The 19,236-nt window shown below is 22.0% G+C and overlaps 9 protein-coding genes across 9 annotated transcripts; 3 read left to right on the top strand and 6 right to left on the bottom strand. All coding sequences in view use genetic code 6, as the record gives it.

Moving 5' to 3' along the window:
* Positions 1-465: 465 nt before the first annotated feature.
* Positions 466-2,553, top strand: TTHERM_000689969 (zinc finger, C3HC4 type (RING finger) protein; the record flags this gene model as incomplete). The annotated part of the gene is made up of 1 exon (XM_012800808.1): positions 466-2,553. One exon carries the CDS (start codon positions 466-468, stop codon positions 2,551-2,553), a length of 2,088 nt encoding a protein of 695 aa, XP_012656262.1.
* A 1,220-nt stretch (positions 2,554-3,773) lies between these two features.
* TTHERM_00689970 (pleckstrin 2 pleckstrin-like (PH) domain protein) lies at positions 3,774-4,492 on the bottom strand (the record flags this gene model as incomplete). The annotated part of the gene is made up of 4 exons (XM_001027000.3): positions 3,774-3,835; positions 3,944-4,022; positions 4,132-4,273; positions 4,398-4,492. 4 exons carry the CDS (start codon positions 4,490-4,492, stop codon positions 3,774-3,776), a joined length of 378 nt encoding a protein of 125 aa, XP_001027000.2.
* Positions 4,493-5,861: 1,369 nt separating this feature from the next.
* On the top strand, positions 5,862-6,767 carry TTHERM_00689980 (fop amine-terminal dimerization domain protein; the record flags this gene model as incomplete). Its single annotated transcript, XM_001027001.3, has 1 exon — positions 5,862-6,767. One exon carries the CDS (start codon positions 5,862-5,864, stop codon positions 6,765-6,767), a length of 906 nt encoding a protein of 301 aa, XP_001027001.1.
* A 1,075-nt stretch (positions 6,768-7,842) lies between these two features.
* On the bottom strand, positions 7,843-8,195 carry TTHERM_000689989 (hypothetical protein; the record flags this gene model as incomplete). The annotated part of the gene is made up of 3 exons (XM_012800809.1): positions 7,843-7,920; positions 8,018-8,135; positions 8,191-8,195. The coding sequence occupies 3 exons, from the start codon at positions 8,193-8,195 to the stop codon at positions 7,843-7,845; spliced, it is 201 nt and encodes a 66-aa protein (XP_012656263.1).
* A 428-nt stretch (positions 8,196-8,623) lies between these two features.
* TTHERM_00689990 (glutathione S-transferase, amine-terminal domain protein) lies at positions 8,624-9,346 on the top strand (the record flags this gene model as incomplete). The annotated part of the gene is made up of 1 exon (XM_001027002.3): positions 8,624-9,346. One exon carries the CDS (start codon positions 8,624-8,626, stop codon positions 9,344-9,346), a length of 723 nt encoding a protein of 240 aa, XP_001027002.1.
* Positions 9,347-10,175: 829 nt separating this feature from the next.
* Positions 10,176-12,734, bottom strand: TTHERM_00690000 (hypothetical protein; the record flags this gene model as incomplete). The annotated part of the gene is made up of 1 exon (XM_001027003.2): positions 10,176-12,734. The coding sequence occupies exon 1, from the start codon at positions 12,729-12,731 to the stop codon at positions 10,176-10,178; it is 2,556 nt and encodes an 851-aa protein (XP_001027003.1). The 5' UTR covers positions 12,732-12,734.
* A 251-nt stretch (positions 12,735-12,985) lies between these two features.
* Positions 12,986-14,403, bottom strand: TTHERM_000690008 (metallo-beta-lactamase superfamily protein; the record flags this gene model as incomplete). Its single annotated transcript, XM_012800810.1, has 3 exons — positions 13,523-14,403; positions 13,377-13,464; positions 12,986-13,309 (listed from the first exon to the last, which is right to left on the bottom strand). The coding sequence occupies exons 1-3, from the start codon at positions 14,329-14,331 to the stop codon at positions 12,986-12,988; spliced, it is 1,221 nt and encodes a 406-aa protein (XP_012656264.1). The 5' UTR covers positions 14,332-14,403.
* A 475-nt stretch (positions 14,404-14,878) lies between these two features.
* TTHERM_000690009 (metallo-beta-lactamase domain protein) lies at positions 14,879-15,930 on the bottom strand (the record flags this gene model as incomplete). The annotated part of the gene is made up of 4 exons (XM_012800811.1): positions 14,879-15,340; positions 15,401-15,628; positions 15,687-15,795; positions 15,860-15,930. 4 exons carry the CDS (start codon positions 15,928-15,930, stop codon positions 14,879-14,881), a joined length of 870 nt encoding a protein of 289 aa, XP_012656265.1.
* A 685-nt stretch (positions 15,931-16,615) lies between these two features.
* On the bottom strand, positions 16,616-19,186 carry TTHERM_00690010 (metallo-beta-lactamase superfamily protein; the record flags this gene model as incomplete). The annotated part of the gene is made up of 1 exon (XM_001027004.2): positions 16,616-19,186. One exon carries the CDS (start codon positions 19,184-19,186, stop codon positions 16,616-16,618), a length of 2,571 nt encoding a protein of 856 aa, XP_001027004.2.
* Positions 19,187-19,236: the final 50 nt, after the last annotated feature.

Here is a 19,236-nt window from a genome sequence, read left to right on the forward strand (position 1 = left end):
CAAAGTAAAAATATTTATGGATAAAATCCACATATTATAATAATCTTACTAACAAAATTGATATTAAAATAACTAATTTTGATTGGTTTATTTAGCCAATCTTCTATTAAAATTTTTAATTTAAGCCACAATATATCTCGTTATATATTTTAATATTTAAATAAGTATTTATAATTTTATTCATGATAAAGTACTCTTGTATTTGTCTGTGTATGAATTATTCAGGTAAAGAACAATAATTCTTTTACAGTATCTTTTCAAAATAAATTTCTTTATTTCAATTCTATTGAAAGATAAAAAATGGAAATACTAAAATTTGTTCGAATGAGAACTTATAAAATGTTGAGTTTACCTTCTAAAGTTAAATTGCAAATAGAAATCCTTATCTAAAGCTTATATATTATAGAAATCAAAATTTAACCAATTAATTAATTAAAAAAAATCTGATAAACTTTTTAATTAGAAATGTTTGAATCTTTAGAAATAAAACCTATCAATCATTTGTTTTTTATAATTTTACTCTATTTAGCATCATTTTAGTAGCTAAGTTTAGCAGCATTACTAAAGAATTAAGCTGAAATAAAGCAAGAGACTAATAGAATTGACTATAAAATAGAATTAGAGCAATCAATTAACAATGATTAATCTAATAATAGTCCAAGCAAAAATGGAAATTACATTTAGGTTGAGATATCTTTTTAAAATAATTTAGAATCTATATACACTCGCTTACTAGAATAAGATGATATTTATTTTTGTGTCTCTGACATTCTTGGAAGTTAATGCGTTAATAGCGAAAATTTGGACATATATCAATAAAATTTTAGATCAAATTTGCTTTTCATATAGAAAAATTTACCTGCTGATATATCACATTAGTATGTTACTGTAATCATTAGCGATTAGTTAATGCAAAATGAGAAAAACAAGTTAATATATTAAATAAGGTGGTAATCCTGGGAATAAAAGCCTTCTGACTAATAGCTAAGATGTCCTTTTGACTGCTCTTAGAGAGGTTAATGCATTAATGGAATCTGTAATTGTTCATAAGATTATGTAGGTAGGGCATGTGAATTTAACTTGAGATAAGTCAATGTTAAACAAAAGCCTTGGATAGCCTAGATGGAAAGCGGTATTCAATGGATAAGTGTTGATCCATAAGATGATATAATTTTATTAGATTTTAAACAAGGCTTACTTTAAGTAATAGCTTTTACAGATTTTACTTCATTTTCAATATCTTCTTAGTATTTATTAAGCGAACCCCAAAAAATCATACTTGATAAAAAGTACATAATGAAATTTGATTTAGATGGTGAGTAATCATCTAATTCTAATAATTTCTTAAGCGGAAGTAATAGTACCTTAACATAAAAACCTTTATTACTTTGTTTCTATTCCTACAGATAAGGGACTAATTTCTAACTTACCTTTGATCAAGAGAAAATAAAAGACATTTTAAATAGTTATGATAAAGAATTAGTCTAAAATGATCCAGAAACCTAAATTCTGAATATGCTTACTAATTTTTTGATATTTTTAGTTATTTTGTCTTCTATTTTAGTCTTTTTTTTCATTTACAGATATACAGTAGAGAAGAAAAAATTATCTATCTTAATGCTCTATAAGAGTAAGAAATTTAGCGAATTAGATCCATCATTACAACTAGAAGATTCTTGCAGAATTTGCTTAGAAAAATACTAAGGTGATACTTAAGTAAGATTTCATTACTAATGTAAAAAAGTTTTCCATAAAACCTGCTTTGACATATGGGCTATGACAGGTAACAACTATAAATGCCCTCAATGTAGAATGGATTATGAACCTATTTTACTTTAGGCTCTCTAAAAGAATCAGAGTGTTGCTGAATTAGTTAATTTAAATAACAGAGAGTAGCCAAATGAAGGAGCAGAGAGTATAACAAATAGAACACAAATTTCTTTAAATATCCCTTTTGTTAACTAAAGCATCGATTAAATCGACAACTAAGTTCTCGAAGACCATACAAACTAGTATTAAGCTCCAGATTAATTGAATGTAGATGAACAAGCTACTAATCCAGATAATAGAAGAGTAGAATCTCAATATTAAGAAATCACTTAAAATTAAAAAGATGAATAAATAAAATAATAATTTAATGAAGCTAAAGATGAAGATGAAGATGAAGTAGATGAATAAAGTAGCTATGACGATAATGAAGAAGGAAAAGATTAAGATGAAAGCGATTAAGATAACAAAAAAGAATAAAAATAAACTAAAGGGTAGAGAGAGCATAGCTTATTAAATGATAAAACAAATGGATTTAATGATGATTAAGTTGAATAAAATAATAATTAGTAGACAAATCAAAATTATAAAAGTAAAAAACAAAAGCAAAGATAATAGTCTTAAGATTCATAAGAAGAAGATTAAGTAGATACTTTAGAAGAAAAGCATGATTAAATCAATGATAAACTAAATAAAAGTAATGAATAAACATAAAATAAGGAATCAAATACAAAAGTAATTGGAAAAAAAAGATTAAAAAAAAAGTATTTTAAAATAACAAATTGAAATGTTAAACTAGAAAATATTAGTTTAATTTGTAATCTGATAACATTAAAGAATAATAAATAGTGTTATTGTTATATAGTATATATATTTATTACTTATTCGTTTAATAAGAAAAATTAAAATTTACTCAAAGTATTTTTTAGCTTTTTCTTGTTAATTTTTTATATTTATTTTTTAGTTTTTAAATGAAAAATGTTAATTTTTCTTTATAGTTTGTAGAAAAGTTAAATAAAAATTACTACTTATAGATTTTTAATAGAGTAATTTAATTAACTTTGATTTAATTTCTTATTCAAATTTTAACTTAAATGATAGTTCGGATGTATTATTTATTATATAAATAATCTTAAAAGGAATTATATTTTTTAAATGAAAAAAATAAAAGATATCCTTGATTCACTAATAAATAGATTTTAATTTAATTATTGGCTATTTTATAAAATTAATATTTTAAAAATGCTTTTAAAAAAATTAAGTTGAATCACCCTTTAATTCATTTTTAAAGAATTAAATATAAAATACATTTTTATGATTAAATAAGAAGCTATGACTTTTTTTTAATAAATTTTTTGCTTTACAAGATCATAAACTAATATATAGAGTGTAATAAATTTATTGAGTTACAATTTTACTTGAAAATTTCTAAGTAACTTTATTTTATTTATTTGGTTTGCTTTTATGGTATTAGAAATACATGTGGTATTTTTAGTAATTAAAAAGAATATATAAATCAATTATTTGTTTTTCATTAATGAACAAAGAAAGCATAGAATAAAAATATCTTTGAATTAAGTAATAATATCTATTTGAAACAATTATTTACAAAATTGAGTAAATATAATAAGTTGGTTAATATTAGAAAAAATAGATTGTTTGATTTATTGATTGATCGAGAAGAATAAATTGTTTGATTAAGCGAAATAAGAATATTATAACAAAATTATTTATACTGATTGCTATTTTATTATATATCTATGTAATTTTACAAGTATTAAAATAATATTTTTCAATTAATTTCAATCATTTATTAACATATAAATAAATTAAGATATCCTCTATTTTTATAGCATCCTCTTTAGCTTGTTTGCACTTGGTTGTTTATTTGTTTCTTTATTTATTTAATTGCTTTTTATTGGTATTTAACTTACACCTAAATACAAAAGTCTGATAAAAATAAGATATTGATTATAATTAATTAGTTATTTCATTTTTTCTCCAAATCAATCATCCTCATCACTGAAAGAAGGCTTACCTCTTTATATCAATTTAACCATTTATTTACCTATTTAGTGTTATATAATTTATTAAAGCTTAGTTGTTTTGCTCAATATATTTTTATTGTTTTGAATATTTATTTAATTATTGTGAGATGTAACATTAAAATATTTACCTATTGCTCCTATCCATTATTCCTTTTCATTATTAGCACTTGCAACCATATAAAACTTTCTTTCACCAACTTCTAATTTCTATTCATTTTAAAAATAATTAAAATCTCACTTTAAACCTTTTGAATTTTATTTCTCTATATTGATAATTTTAATGAAGTAAAATCTTGATATTATGGTATAAAATTACAAATGAATGAGGTTTATTGGTTTCATCTTCTGCTGATTTTATAGTTGTAACGCTCTTCAAAGGTATAACTTCAGTGGGATTCTTATAAACCTTAGACTCCTTAAATGTGTACAAAGTAGAGTTAGTGAGAACAAACCAACGTCTAATTATTATTTTATAATTTTTATGTTAAATAATCTATATTACTTATATGAGAATAATCTCTATCTATTTAAAATTCAAATCCATTTTCTATTTTATAACTGAAAATTTAATCCATTTATTACTTTCTCCATGATCTCAAAAACTTAGACTCTTTTTCTAACCAGCCTTCTTTAACAATACTCTTAAGATCTTCATGTAAATCAATTGTATCTACCATTTTTTTATTCTTAATTAAACTTTTTTTTGATAATTTTTGATTAGATTAATAATTTTTCTTTGCTTCTGATATTCTTTTACATTATTTGTTAAGCCGATAACAACAAATAAATTTTAAGAAATCATTCAAACCTAAAATAATTAATAAATTTAACAAAAAAAGTGTTCTATCAAAAAAAAAAAAAGTAATTTAAAAGGATACAAATCAATAAAATCAATGAAATATGAATGACCAAACATAAAAGAATATTAAAATTTACCTATTATATATTTAGCTACATGCATCTTTTTTACTTTAAAAATGATATTCATCCATTTTTTTATAAATTCAAAAACTAAAAAAAAAATAAACATATTATCTCAAAATAATTTATTAATTTTGTTTCTTCAAAATTTTTTTTTCCAACATTATAACATCGTTTTTAAGCTTCACAATATTGAATGTTGTAGATCTTCTTATATTAAATACTAATTTTCATATTTTTAATATTCAAATTTATTATTTTTCTATTTCATCGATAATTCTAACAAAATATGATTATTTTAAATTAAAATTAATCGGAGTTTTGTGAGTTAATTCTATGTTTTTTAACTTTAGCGAGTATATAAGCAAAAGTGGAGATAATCTGAATCTCTATATTAAAAAGAATTTAAAAAAACAATAAAAGATTTAAAAAATATCTAAACATATTTGAGAAATAATATATTGTTAGCAATCAAATTTATTGTTTTCTACATATAATGCAATTAAACTAGATATTATAAAAAAGCTATTTTTAGTTTTTATATTGCAACTAAAGGAATTGAAAAATATTTTCAATTTTAGTTTTTAGCATTTGTTTAGTTTATGTGGTATAAGTAAATAAAATATATAAATTATCAAATTTAATTCAAAAAATTATTCAAAATGCTTAAAATTTATAAATAAATATACCATAGATTCATGGATGGTTACCAATATACTTTAATACAAGTAAAATTTTTTGTATTCGAATAAAAATATCATAAAATTACAATATTTTTTTTACAATTCCCTTCTATAAGTAGAAACATACAGTATTTAATATATTTATTTATTTATATTTTATAAGTTTTAGAATAAATATTTTTCAAAAATAAAAATGATTTGATATTAATTTGAGAATTATGCAAAAAGTTAGTTAATTAAAAAAAATGAATACATTTTACTAAATCACCATTCTATCATTATAATTATTTGTATAAAATTTCTAATATAATTAATTTAAAAATATTAATATCTTATCGTAATTATAAATTTTTGAATTTACTTTTAAAAAATTTCATTATTTTTAATTATTCAAAAAAATTTATTTTTAGGTTTAAAAAAATTATTAGTAAATATTTTATAAATGAGTGAAAAAGAAGAAAAATAGCTGTCAGATTTAATAATGTAAACTTTAGAAGCAAGCGGCTCATTAGCAGCAGTAAAAGCTATGATAAGATAGTAAGTTTTTAATGTAGTTAACAATGAACCACCTTCATCATAAATTAATATAAATGATAAAGATAAAAAGCAGACAAAATATTAACCATCATAATAAAATTTAAAGTAGAAAGAATCTGCTCTTCATATGAGTAATAAAACTCTTTAAAGTGCTTTAAAAAATGAGGAGGAAAAATTAACTTTAGTGCTAGTAAAGGAACTATTAAAGTATTATTAGATGGATTATACTTTGAATATATTTAGCAGTGAAGCAAATTTATAAGAAGATCCAGATAGAAGTAGTTTAGCTTAATAAACAAAAACAAACTAATCTGAAAAAAAGCCTATCTTAGTTTAAATAGTACAAAATTGTCTAAGTGGGAAAAATGTAAATACAAGCTCTTATAAAAATGAAAGTAGCACCTCTGCAGCTGCACCTAAAGAGGCTTAAAAAACTCAGTTAAAGTAAAAAGAAGAACCAATTAAATAAAACAAAGAAATTAATTAAAAGAAAGAAGCAATTACAAATAAATATTCAGTTACTAAATATGATAATATTAAAAATATAAGTAACAAATACGATAAAAATAATGAGATTGAAGAATCTATGGGTGGTTTTGAAGATATATCTGAAGAAGAAGACTATAGTAAACCTCCATCAAAACCAAAATAGGTCTAAGGAAAAAGCTCTGCCTAGAATAATGAGAGGAAAAATCCAATGTTTAGTAGTATGGAAGATACGTATGGTGCTTCGATGAGTTATGGACATGATTAGTCTGTTGACTCTATGAAACTTGAAGAAGAATATGATTACAACGAAAATATAGCTTGATTTTTATTCTAATTTCCTAACTAAAAAAATTGATTAAAATACATTTAAGTTTATTTAAATTAATTTCTATTTATTGAAGAATAATTTTGCATTAAAAAAGTTCATTTTAAATAATATATTTTAAATTATATATAAGTAAGTATATACAACTTAACAGATAGCGTTTGTGATACAACAATTATTTTAATTAGTAATAATATTTACAATAAAAATCTAGTTTGATCTTTCTAATAGGTCTCTTTAAGAGGTATGGAGGGATTGCCCAAAGTCTATTATCAATAACTGATCATTTTAATAGAAAACATAAATTTTAAGATTAATTAATTTATCATAATAATAAAATACTTATTTAAAACAAAAGTTTTATTAATAAATATCTATAAATTTTGTGATTATAATAAATTTTTTTAGTTTCTTATAGATATTTAACAAGTAAATAAAATAAATTGTGTCTTTTATTATAATAATAAATATTTTATTCATAAAAATTTTTTTAAAAAGTAGATTTTAAAAACAATATAAACAATTTTTTATTTAAAATATAAATTATCTTATAGCCATACATAAGGATTTAGTAATGGTAAATATTAAATATTACTAAAAGAAATAAATATTAATTAATTTTAAATATATTTTTGATAAATTATTAGAAAAAAACTGAGAAATGACTATATACATATATGCTAAATTAAAATAGAGATTGAGATAACAAAAATATAATTCAAACTTATTTGATTTTATTATAGTGAAATACTTTTATTTTAGATTTATTTATTTAAATGTGAAGAACGAAAAAAAGAAGTAAAATATCTATTTACTTTAAGGATGTGTTTGAAAGATAATTTTACTTTTAGAATTATGCAAGTATTATAATAGATGTGAAAACTTAATATTGAATATAATTATTATTGAAATAATTTTAATGTAGATGCTAAATTTAAATAGAAATTTATATTATTTTTTATATAATAGCTTTTATTTATCAATTGAATGTTTCAATAAGATGCTAAAAATATAATCAGAATCAGACCAATAATTATCAAATTAGCTATAAATAGTATCTTTGTGTTAGGATTCATTTTGTGAAAAAAAGAAAACTTCTACTCATTTAATTAAGGTTATTCAACAGCTTCTAAATTTACATATTAACCCTCTTTTTTGTTAAATAGAAATATTTAAAAAACTAAATTCTTCAAAGTGAAATATAAGTTTAATTGAATGAAGAGTTATTTTTAAAATCATTAAATCACCTTAATGTTACTGGTATTCGTTGCTGCCATAAGCTATTACAGGTTATGTTTATTCGCTATATCAAGAGGGGGAAAAAATGTTAAAGCGAGTCCATAAAAACTAAATTAATTACCTTTACTAAATATTTTAAATTTTCTTTTAACATAAATAATCCTAAAGTTAAATTATTTACCTCATTCGTTTATTAATAGTTTGAGGTCATATTGATGCTTTACATTTCAAACGATTTTTGTTGATTATAATTATTTTAATTGCTACTTTAGCTGCTAAATAATTTAGATCCAAACAATGAACTTTTGTGACAATATTTGAAATAAATTTATATAAATATCATAGATTGGTTGTTAATTATAATATTAACTTTTGCTGCTTAATAACTTATTCTTATGAGAATTTCTCTTGCATTTTTTGGCGATATTCGTCCATTTCTCTAATAAAAATTTATGAAATATAAATCTCCCTGATCTAGAATAAATTGAAGTATTTATCACTATTTTTTACTAATTTTTCTTAGATAGATATGCCTTTCCTGATATAATAAATATAAAAAATAATTAATTAATTAATAAAAAAACAAATTTTTAGATTAATTAAAAATTTAATTTATGTCCAATACAGAAGATAAAATAATACTTGGATATTGGGATTACAGAGGTCGTCCATAGCCTCTAAAGTTTTTATTGGAGTATATGGGTATTCCTTTCGAATAGAAGTATTATTCATATGATAACCCTGATGAATGGTATGAAAAAGATAAAAAGACAATTAAACCATTTTCTAACCTTCCTTATCTCTAAACCAAAGATGGAATTCTAACAGAGACGTGTTCCATAATTAAATATTTGTTAAAGCGTTTTCCTTAATTCAAAGACCTTTTAGGTAAAGAGTAAGATGAAATATTTGTAGACTAAATGCTTAGTGTTATGAATGATTTAAGAGATGTCTTAAAAGCTCTTCATTTCAACCCAGATGTTCACAAAGTCAAGAGAGATACTTTATTAACAATTCTTCCAAAGATGCTTGACTTTAAAGATATACGAGGAGATAAATAGTTCTTATTGCCTTATTTAACTATTGCTGATTTTGAGCTTGTAGAAATTTTATTACTTTTCAAGCATTTAGATTCAGAACTATTTGACTAACATCTATCAAGCTTTGAAAAATTTCTTTAAGATTTTCATAATCTTCCAAGAATAAAAGAGTATGTTAGGTCAGATAAATACTAAAAACTACTCACTTTCTTTGCTAAACCTAAAGCTTACCTTTAAAGTGATAAATTTATCATCGAATACAATAAATAGTTTTTGCAAAATAACACAAAATTGTGAGCTTAAAATAAAAAAAAAGAATACATACATATATAAACTTGTATATTTGTTTTAACAAATTTTATTTTTTTCCAAAGATTTAATTTTTTTCTAGATTTATTCCAGAAAGCTGATATCTAAAAGCTTAAGACCAACTTACAAATATTAGTTTTGATTTAAATTAATTTTTATCTTACACTATTTACTTTTGCTCTAACTAAACTTACATTTAAATATTTAAGATTAGGTTCATTTAAGTTTGATAAAATACAATTTATTTAATGAACTTAAGCATTAATTAATTAATTTATGAAATTATTGTGATAATCTTACCCTATTCTTTAAAAAAAATACCATTTATTTTTAATATAAAAATTTTAGGAAAAAATAATTCATTAATTGATTTTTTTTAAGGATTAAAAATAAATAATAAAAATTAAAAATACTACAAATAAATTATTTTAAATATCAATAATTGATCAATCATTTTTAGAATATTAATTATTTCAAATTTTACTATAAAAAATAGAAACAAAATAATAATATTAATAATAAATAAATATGTATGATATAGAATATAAATTAAATAAAAAAATACAAAATCATTTGTTGCAATTAAATATTTAAAAAATAATTTTAAACTTACTCAAAGAATATACTTTTCACACTTTAATTAAGATTGATTCAAATAAAAATCATTTTATTGATTTAATAAAAATTTTTAAACATCAATTTTTAATATTCTGAAATTTATTAAAATTTTTAAAAATTAATGATATTAGTACCAAGAGAAAAAAATTTATTTAACATTAAATAAGTCGCAAAGCTCTTGTTGGTGATTTCGTTTTACTCAAACTTCTATAGTTTGTACTCCATATATAATTGAGATAGGTTCATCATTATTATATTTAGACTTTTGACTTTCACCGTAGTTACCTTAGTCTGTAGAGCATAAAGACTACTATGGAATAGCTAAGCTTTATTGAGATATGGTAGCACCAATTTTAGCTAAGCTGATTAGATTATTTTAACCTTTAGATTGCTTAAATTATACATAGCTAGGATTTTTTGAACTTTTTCTAGAATTAAGCTTTTTTTAGCTTGCTTATCTACTCAATTGCTCTTCAGTCATATCTTCCTCATCAATTAATTAATAATCATCACCATCATCTTATAAGTTCAGATGTTACAACTAATCTGCATTAATAAGATTGTCATGCTGATTTTCAAGCATATAGTTTTTTAAAATTTTCTTCTTTTTTATGATTTGAGATTAAACTTTAATGTAGTCTGACTTGAGTTTTTAAATTAAATTATCTAATTCCTAATTTTATTTATTAGATTATTAGTTTTCTAAAATTTATTTACGACGGAATTCTTAAAAATCAAATTTCAGAGAATTGAGCTTTTCAAATTAAATTTAAATTAATGAGTTTTATTAATCTGCATTTCTGATTTTCTTTTCCTCTTCCATTTAAATATTTTTTTATTTTAACATAATTTTTTGCTTTTACAAATCTTCAGGTGATTTATCAATGATTTCTTACCTATATTAATTTAACTTTTAATGCCTTTGTTATGCCTTTTTCTCTAATTTAGCTATTTATGCATCGTTTTCCTCTTGCAATTCCATTTATAGTGATATTTCAATCATGATTGTTTTATTGTCATCTTTTACCTTTTATATTTGCTTTAAAAGTTAGTCTCTTTCTTTTATGAGTTCCTTTTTTTCATTTTAATTATTTTTTTATGCTTATCTCTAATCTTGTGGTTATTCACTTGTATCCTACCTAATTTGTGAAATTTTCTCTCTGTATAGCTAATATTCAATCATAAGCTATTTTTCCATCTCTGTTTATCTCTATTCAGCTCTTAAATCTGTCCTTATATTTCTTAAAGTGTCATTATATTCTTTTATTTGCTCATCAAGCTAATTTATCTCTTGTTTCATTTCTTTTACTTTTTTTCTAAGAGAAGTTAAGTAAAAGTTTGGGTCCTCATAAACTTTATCACAGCTTTGCGAATCAATGTAAGGTTCTACTGCTTCATCAAAGACCATTCTACTTTCTATATTCCATTTATTCAATTATCTACTCATTTATTTTATATCTCTTTCTAGGTTGATAATTTTTTCTCTAACTTAATTATTTTCTTAAATTATTTCATTTTTTTGAACTTTTAAATTCTAAATTTCTATAAAAAGTGCTCCTTCAACAGCTTTTTATTCGCTTTAAGATTCTTTATCACTGATTTTAAATACATCATTAATAAGTATATTGCTATTTTTAATTATTTGAGTGTTCTTTTCAGAAGGATTCTTATTAATATTTTGTTGAATATTTTTAAAAAATGCCTATTTTGGATTGTGCCTTAGTGTTGCTGAATCTGATTTTCTTATCCTAAATGCTACTTAACCATTATTAATTGGTGTTATATAATTATTATCATTATCATTATTATTATTATTTGATGGAGAACTTAATTATGTATTTGGGAAAGTATTAATTTTTTTATTGTTTAAATCTTAATTTTTGTTATATTGCATGTTAATGATAGGTTAAATATCATTTCCTTATTAAGTTTTAGCTTCCTATGAAGATTATGGTATTAGGTGAGTTTACTGTTTCATAATTTCATATTAATTTTATTATTATTTTTGATTTTCTTACTTATGCTTTGCTGATGTATTTGCTGTGGGTTTAGAGGGTAGAGTAAAATTCTTCTTGCCCTACTCTGGATATGTAGTAAGAGCATATTATAATTAATAAAAATTTTATTTATTAGGTAAATTTAGCTGCTATTTTATTTCTCTTTTATCTCTACTGTTACTTCTAAACTATCCATTTTTGAGTTTATCTTTCTCACTCAATTTAAAATATTAATCAGGATTTTCATTAAATTTAATAAACTTTGAATAAAATCCTTTTTGTTCATTCTCTTGGTAGGTTTACATCTACTTTAGTTAAGCATCTTTATTTTCATATTTACTCTAAATATAATTATCTTTTGCAAAACCAGTGCTTTTATTTTTATGATGTATGTGCTGATTGCTATTCATTTAACTATCAACATAGTCGCTTTCGAAATCTTCATCGTAATCTTCTTATATTTCCTGATATTCATCTGCATTTGCCTTAAAAATAGCACCCTTTTAATTATTACTTGGCTATTTTTAACCTAAAATGTCACTCTTACCCTAGAATTTAGCAAATGGCTAAGTAGTTTGGTATTTTGATGATAAATTTTCTAAAAATGACTTAAAGTCTTCTTTGGATAACTCTCTTTTTTGAGATGCTGTTTGACTCTTAGGTCTATGAATTTTATCTGTTAATTTAATATTTTTTTGTTGGCGAACTCCCTCAGTGTTAAAATTCTTTTAAGATGTACTTAAATGCATAGTTTTCATTTGCTTTATTTAAAAAATTTTATTTAAAATAACAAAGATATCTATAATTAAGTAATAACTATCTTCAGGTTATAAGTTTTATACAAATAATTGGACTATCAATCAAAATCAAACAATTCAGTAAAAACTTAATTAATTAATAAATAAATATAAACAAATGATTAATAAATAAGTTATTCAAACAACTTCTATTTTTTCGTTTTATTTTAAAATACTTCAATTTATAACATAAAAGAATATACAAAATAAATATATCATATTCCCTTTCTATAAGACTTAGGAGTTAGTTCATTAATAAAATCTATTTAATGCATAGCTCCAATGTTGTTTCTGTCAAACCTCTAAAAGAACTTTTTAAATTCATTTTCATTTACATAAACCCCGTTTTCTTTTATCCATTAAAAGAAGTCTTATTTTTATACATTTTAACTATTTTATGGATCGAACATTTTATAAATATCTTCCAATTTGAGTCCTTTATTTTAAATGTCTTTGCAATAATACTATATAGCGCTTTCTTAATTTAGCAACATCTTAAAAAGTTTAATAATGTAAGACTAAGAGAGATCACATAAATCCTAAATTAATTTTAAAAATAAAATAAACTCTTTTTGAAAACAAACATTTTTATTAAGTTTTTTTTACATTAAATATAATATTCTTATCTTAATAGACATGTGAATATTCAGTATCTTGTTTTGAAGGCTCCAGCATTTAAAAGAAATCTTCAATACTGTTTAGTTAAATAATTTAATATCAATAAATCAATAAATATATTGAACATTATTTACTTCATAGTATCTCTTCCGTTCTTAGAATACCTTATTGCTAATAAATAAATATCAATTTTATCAGCAAATATTTTTAAATTTTTTAGTCCGCGATCTAATTCGAAGGGAGTTACTTGATTGTTAAGCTCTAAATCAAATATTTTAAATATTTGATCAAATGAAACATCTTTTTGTTTGCATAAGCTTTATTTAATATTTTCTACTTCTCTTTCAAATAGGATCATTTCTTTAAATATAAATATTATTTGGTCTTTCAATTCATTATTTTACTCTCTATAAACAGTTTTTAAAAGCTATTCTCTTTACTCATAATCTGAATGATCTGCATAATAATTATTATAAACACTTGAATCAAGATATGTTGGCTATTTATATTATTAACTTATTTTATTTTACTCATAATTTGTAAGACTTTTTGTCAAATCTTCTTTTTTATATTTATTTTCTAACTATTCTCCACATTTATATATGACATTATATGTACTTGTGTATGTGCGAGGAGGTTTATTATCTAATATAGTGCTGTTTGATTTCATAAAACTGTCTTCTTGATTAATAGCTATATGAGAATGCTTTGATTAAAACAACTCTGGTTATTAAGGAGGAGCTGAATAGGGATAACCTTCATAGTATTTGCTGTAATAATATGGATAACCTTCATAGTGTCTTTAAAATTAGTAATTACTAGTTGGTGTTATTGTAAGTTAGGGGCTAGAATACCCTAAATTACTATAATTTGCTAAAAATTATCTTTAAATATTAGACCTTTCCTTTAAACTTGGTGACTGATAATACGAGGAGTATTGCATAATTTTTTCTTGTATTTTTAATAGTGATTAAGTATTGCTTGAAATTAAATAATTTAAACTTAAATATTATATAATAAAAACTTTATGTAAGATATTTTTTATTTGTTTTTTTTTATTTTTGAATTTCAGTGATTGATTGATTGAGTGATTAATTGATGTGTTTATAAATAAGTTATTAACTGCTACTGAACAAACAACAGCTAAAAAAATATATGGCTAATAAAAATTTTTAATTATTTAAAAAATTACAAACTATCAAATAAAAAAGTATTAATTTTAATAAAATGATTATGATTTATTTATTCTTATTTTCTAAACTAATAAACAAAAAAAATGTATCAATTATTTATTTAAACAACTAATTAATTAATATTTACTGTTTATTTTAATTGTTAAATAAATAAATATTGAAGAATATTAATAAAAATTTATAATTTGAGTTATAAAAAGGTTTAAATTACTAAACTAAATATTTATATTTTTTTGCTTATAAAGCAATTCATTAAATTTAAACTAACAAAATATTTTATATAAATTTTAATCATTTTCATAAGCTAGGTTCTTCAACCCATTTAAATTGTTAGTTATCTAATTTGAGCACTAATTTATCATCAATTAATTTAGTAATATGCACTGAAATATTATGAAGTGCTCCATTAACTAAGTTTTCTTACAAACCGGGATATACTATTTCAAGTATTTAATTAGAGTTACATTATCCAAGTTATTTGATAGCTGCTTTTATTTTATCTTCTCTCATTTGACGATGCTACATTTATTCTAACATTGTTTTTTGAGATTCTTCTTTTCCTGTTATAGCTACTCCATGAGCAGAATAGATATTTTCAACATCTAAGCTTAAACACTTTTTGAAAGAATTCATTTAATCTTTTAAATTTCTGATTACATTGCTTGATCCTGATAGTATAAAATCTCCAGTGAAAAGAGTTTTTTCTTCAAAGAGATAGAAACATACATGATCAGTGCAGTGCCCAGGAGTTGTTATAACCTATATTCAAAATATTTAAATTACAAATTTTATAAATACAAATTTTTTTATGTAGCTTACTTATAGTGTGTGGTCTTCGCCTTTTACTATTTCCATATCTTAAAAACCAACTTGCTCATATTTAAATCCATACTCTTATTCAAGCTATTAATCTTCTTCTAAATACATATATTTCTTAAATGTACAATTTTATTTGAGTTCAAGAATATCCTTGATCCCTAAAGTATGATCAGGGTGGTTATGAGTAAATATCACCTAAGAAATTTAGCTTTGTGTTTCATCTAAAACCTAAAATAAATAAATAACATTTCATATTTGCTACCTAAATCAATAGTCAATAATTTACTTGCTTTAAGAGTTCTTTATATCCATCTTCATTTTATCCACAATCTATAAGTGTTCTATATTTTCCTTCTCCTATCAAATAAGTATTTGTTCCCTAAAGAGTAAAAGGTCTGTTTGATGTTATAGTATTTAGTTAAATTCATTATTAATACTATCTAAAAACTTAATAAATACCCTGGATTTAAACCTAAAATTCTCCATACTTTTTTTGATAACCTTTCTATTTTGTTAATCTAAGGCAGCATTTATCTTGAAATACTAAATAAATAATGAAATAAATGTTATAAATATCTTATATTTAAGAAATATCACTGTTATTTTTATAATCAAAATAAAATTTTTGATAATATTGTTTATCTAAAAGTTGATATCTTTTTTTGTAATTTTACTATTAAATTACTTAAGTTATTCATAAATTTCATCATTTTATAAAATTTATAATTTAAAATGACTCAAAAAAATAGAAATCCTTAATAATTAGTTTTAAGAAAACCTCTGGAAATTTTCCAAAATTATTTTTTTAAGAAAGCCAATAAATATTTAATCACAATAATAAAGAATAAAAAAACAAAATATTTTGATTTTTTTTAGAAATATATGATTAAATATTTGGCATATCAATAAATACATAATTAGGCTATTTCTGATATCTTTTAGTTTCGATTTTAAGTTTTCTAATTATTTTTGATAAAACTTAAGATTATTCAAATATTTTTAGGTAATTAATTTTATTTTATGAAAAGCTATCCAAAAGTTTTATTTTTTAAAAAAAAAAAGAACAAAATTTAAAATTATAAAAATAAACAAATATATTTAATTGTATGATTTTGAATAGAAATTATTACAATTTAACAAAATTGAATAAGAATTTTAAAATCATAAATTTATAAAATAGAATAAAGTAAATTTTTTTTAATAAATACTTTTACTTCATTATTATGCAGAATTAAAAGTATTAGTTAAAAAATTCTCGACTTGAGAAAAAGGTAGCCTTTAATTAATGAATTAGTTATAGAGATCGACTACTAAAATCTATTATACGGCTTTACAGTTTGGATATTGCTATTTAATTTTTACAGCTATTTCAAAAAACTCTTTCTTTTCTATATCAACCGATAATTATGATGATTAATTTTATTTTTAGTAGGGTGGCAAATATTATTATTATTATTGTTACTGTTATATTTACTGGTTCTATTAGTAAAATGCCTAAATTTATTGCAAGTTCTATTATTAGTTATCTGATTATTTTACTTGCTAATATTATTGAGGTTATTAAATTTCAATTTATTTTAATTAGTTATTTGCTACTTATGCATGATTGATATGAGTTACTTATTAAATCTTAAATAGAGATTCTCTCGGTTTTTCCTCTTAAAATATTTTTGAAAAAGGCTTTTTAATTTTATCAGGCTAGGTTGGTAAATTCTAGTTTTAATTATTAAAACTTTTTGGCTGACTTTAGTTTTAATTAAATTTTTGATTTAATCCATTTTTTTAATTATTTAAAGATTAAGATGAGACTGAATAACTTTCTAGATCATTTTATGAATTAAATTATTGATATGAAGAAACAGATTCAGAAGCAGAGCTTTGCCTTTTTATCTATTATCCTCCTTATAAATTTTGTTTTTAAAAAATTTCGACATTAATTTTCTTTTTTTCTTAGTTCTAAGTGCTTGGAGTTGAAGGAAAGTTGTTTTAGGTTGCATTTCTTAGGGAAGAGAAGTCACTGAAAGCATCAATTTAAGTCTTACTGTCATACTAATCGTTCTACTTCACTTAACTGTAATACTGAGCTAAGTCGCTCTAGCTCTAACTATCTATTATATCTAACTTTTTTTTTGTAAAGTCTTTTAATTTATCACTAAGCACAAGAATACTTAGAATAACTGCTTTGTTTGATAAATTTTCTAAGTCAATAATTTTTTTGTTGAGCATTTAAATATCATTGAGGTTTTAAACCATCTCTTTAGCAACTGAATTATTAGCAATTATATTCATGCAGCACTCTGTAGCAAAAGTAGAGTATTATCTTATTTTTGATGAGTTCACAATATTAGGATTTATTTTCATTTCCTCCAAGTAAATTTTTATTTTCATTAATTTTTAATTTAATTTTTCTAGTTGATAAAATCCCTCAGCAGCATTTGCAATATTTTACTTGCTTGAGTACTTTTAATCAAGCTACTCCACAACACGTCTACTTTAATTTAAAATTTATTGATTTTCTTCACAATATTTACTATGTTCATCTACTTTTTCTACATGTATGTAATCTTCACAAACTATGCAAAATACAAGTTCTGTGGCAAAATTAGTGTGCCTATTCAATTTTAACCCATTATGAGTAACGTTCGACTAATAACTTGACATAGATAATTAATCGTCTTCGTTATTTTCTTAAGTTTTTCTCTTTTCATGTTTATTATATTTCTATTTAACTTTTATATTTGCATCATACCTTTCATCATTCTGTGATTTATTTTTTTTACTTTAATCTATTTTACTTTTTGGTTTTGAGTTTTTATCTTTATTTTATTAAAAATTGTTTTAAGATTAACTTCTATTGCTAATCTCTTTGAAAGTTTTTGAGTCAACTCCTTTTTTACTTTAATTAACTTTACTGCTGGCTCTTCTTTTAGATAAGTATTTGCTTTAAAAGCGTTCCTCATTTGAATCACTTTCATCACTACTACTGCTACTTGATGAATCTTAATCTGATTCTTTTTCTTCAATAACAGATATACTACTGTCACTGTCTTTACGTCTTCTAAGATGTCTCTTCTTTTTCTCAGCTTACCTGTAACTCCTTTTAATTTCTATTGTATCTTTATCCTTTTTTTTTATAACTTTACTTTCTAAATTGCTAATATAGGACTTTAGATCAGAATTGTTATTTGTTGGTCTTATTTAGCTTGAAACAAATGTAGATGATGGAAGTGAGGAATAATTACTAATAGAATATTATGAATAATTAGATATTTAACCAGGTTGAACCAAAGATTAAGTGATGTATAGCTGAGAAGGATATTAGATAGATAATTAGTTTTGAGATAATAAATTATCAACTCTTTATAGAATATCTTTTGCATCATCTTATTGAAATAAAGTGTTTGCATTTTATTCCCCAAGAGTTTATTATCCTTTGTAAAATGCACTCTGTTATATACTCTTTTAACTTTATTGATTAATTTTAGAAGTATCTATTGAAGCTGATTTTTAATCGACTTATCTGGTAGAATTCTTTAAAATTCCTTTAATTTACTTAGTTTAAGTTTTTTCTAAGGATGAATTTTCCTTATTCTCATTCTACAAAATACTTTATTGTGCAACTTTTTAGAGAGGGTTTGATAACTATTTGAATGATCCAAAATTATTTGCTGATAATTATAAATTGTTTGTTAAATTAGAAATGCTGTGAGTCCCATTTCCAAAAGAAGCCTCTAAACTAACTCCTTATGAAGTTTGCTACTTTAGCTAATAAGCGGATAACTTCATTTCAGAAAATGTATTTAGTATAAGATGATATTACTATTATTATTACTACT

Source organism: Tetrahymena thermophila, assembly GCF_000189635.1.
Source record: "Tetrahymena thermophila SB210 genomic scaffold scf_8253915, whole genome shotgun sequence".
In the NCBI taxonomy this organism is placed as follows: Eukaryota; Ciliophora; class Oligohymenophorea; order Hymenostomatida; family Tetrahymenidae; genus Tetrahymena; species Tetrahymena thermophila.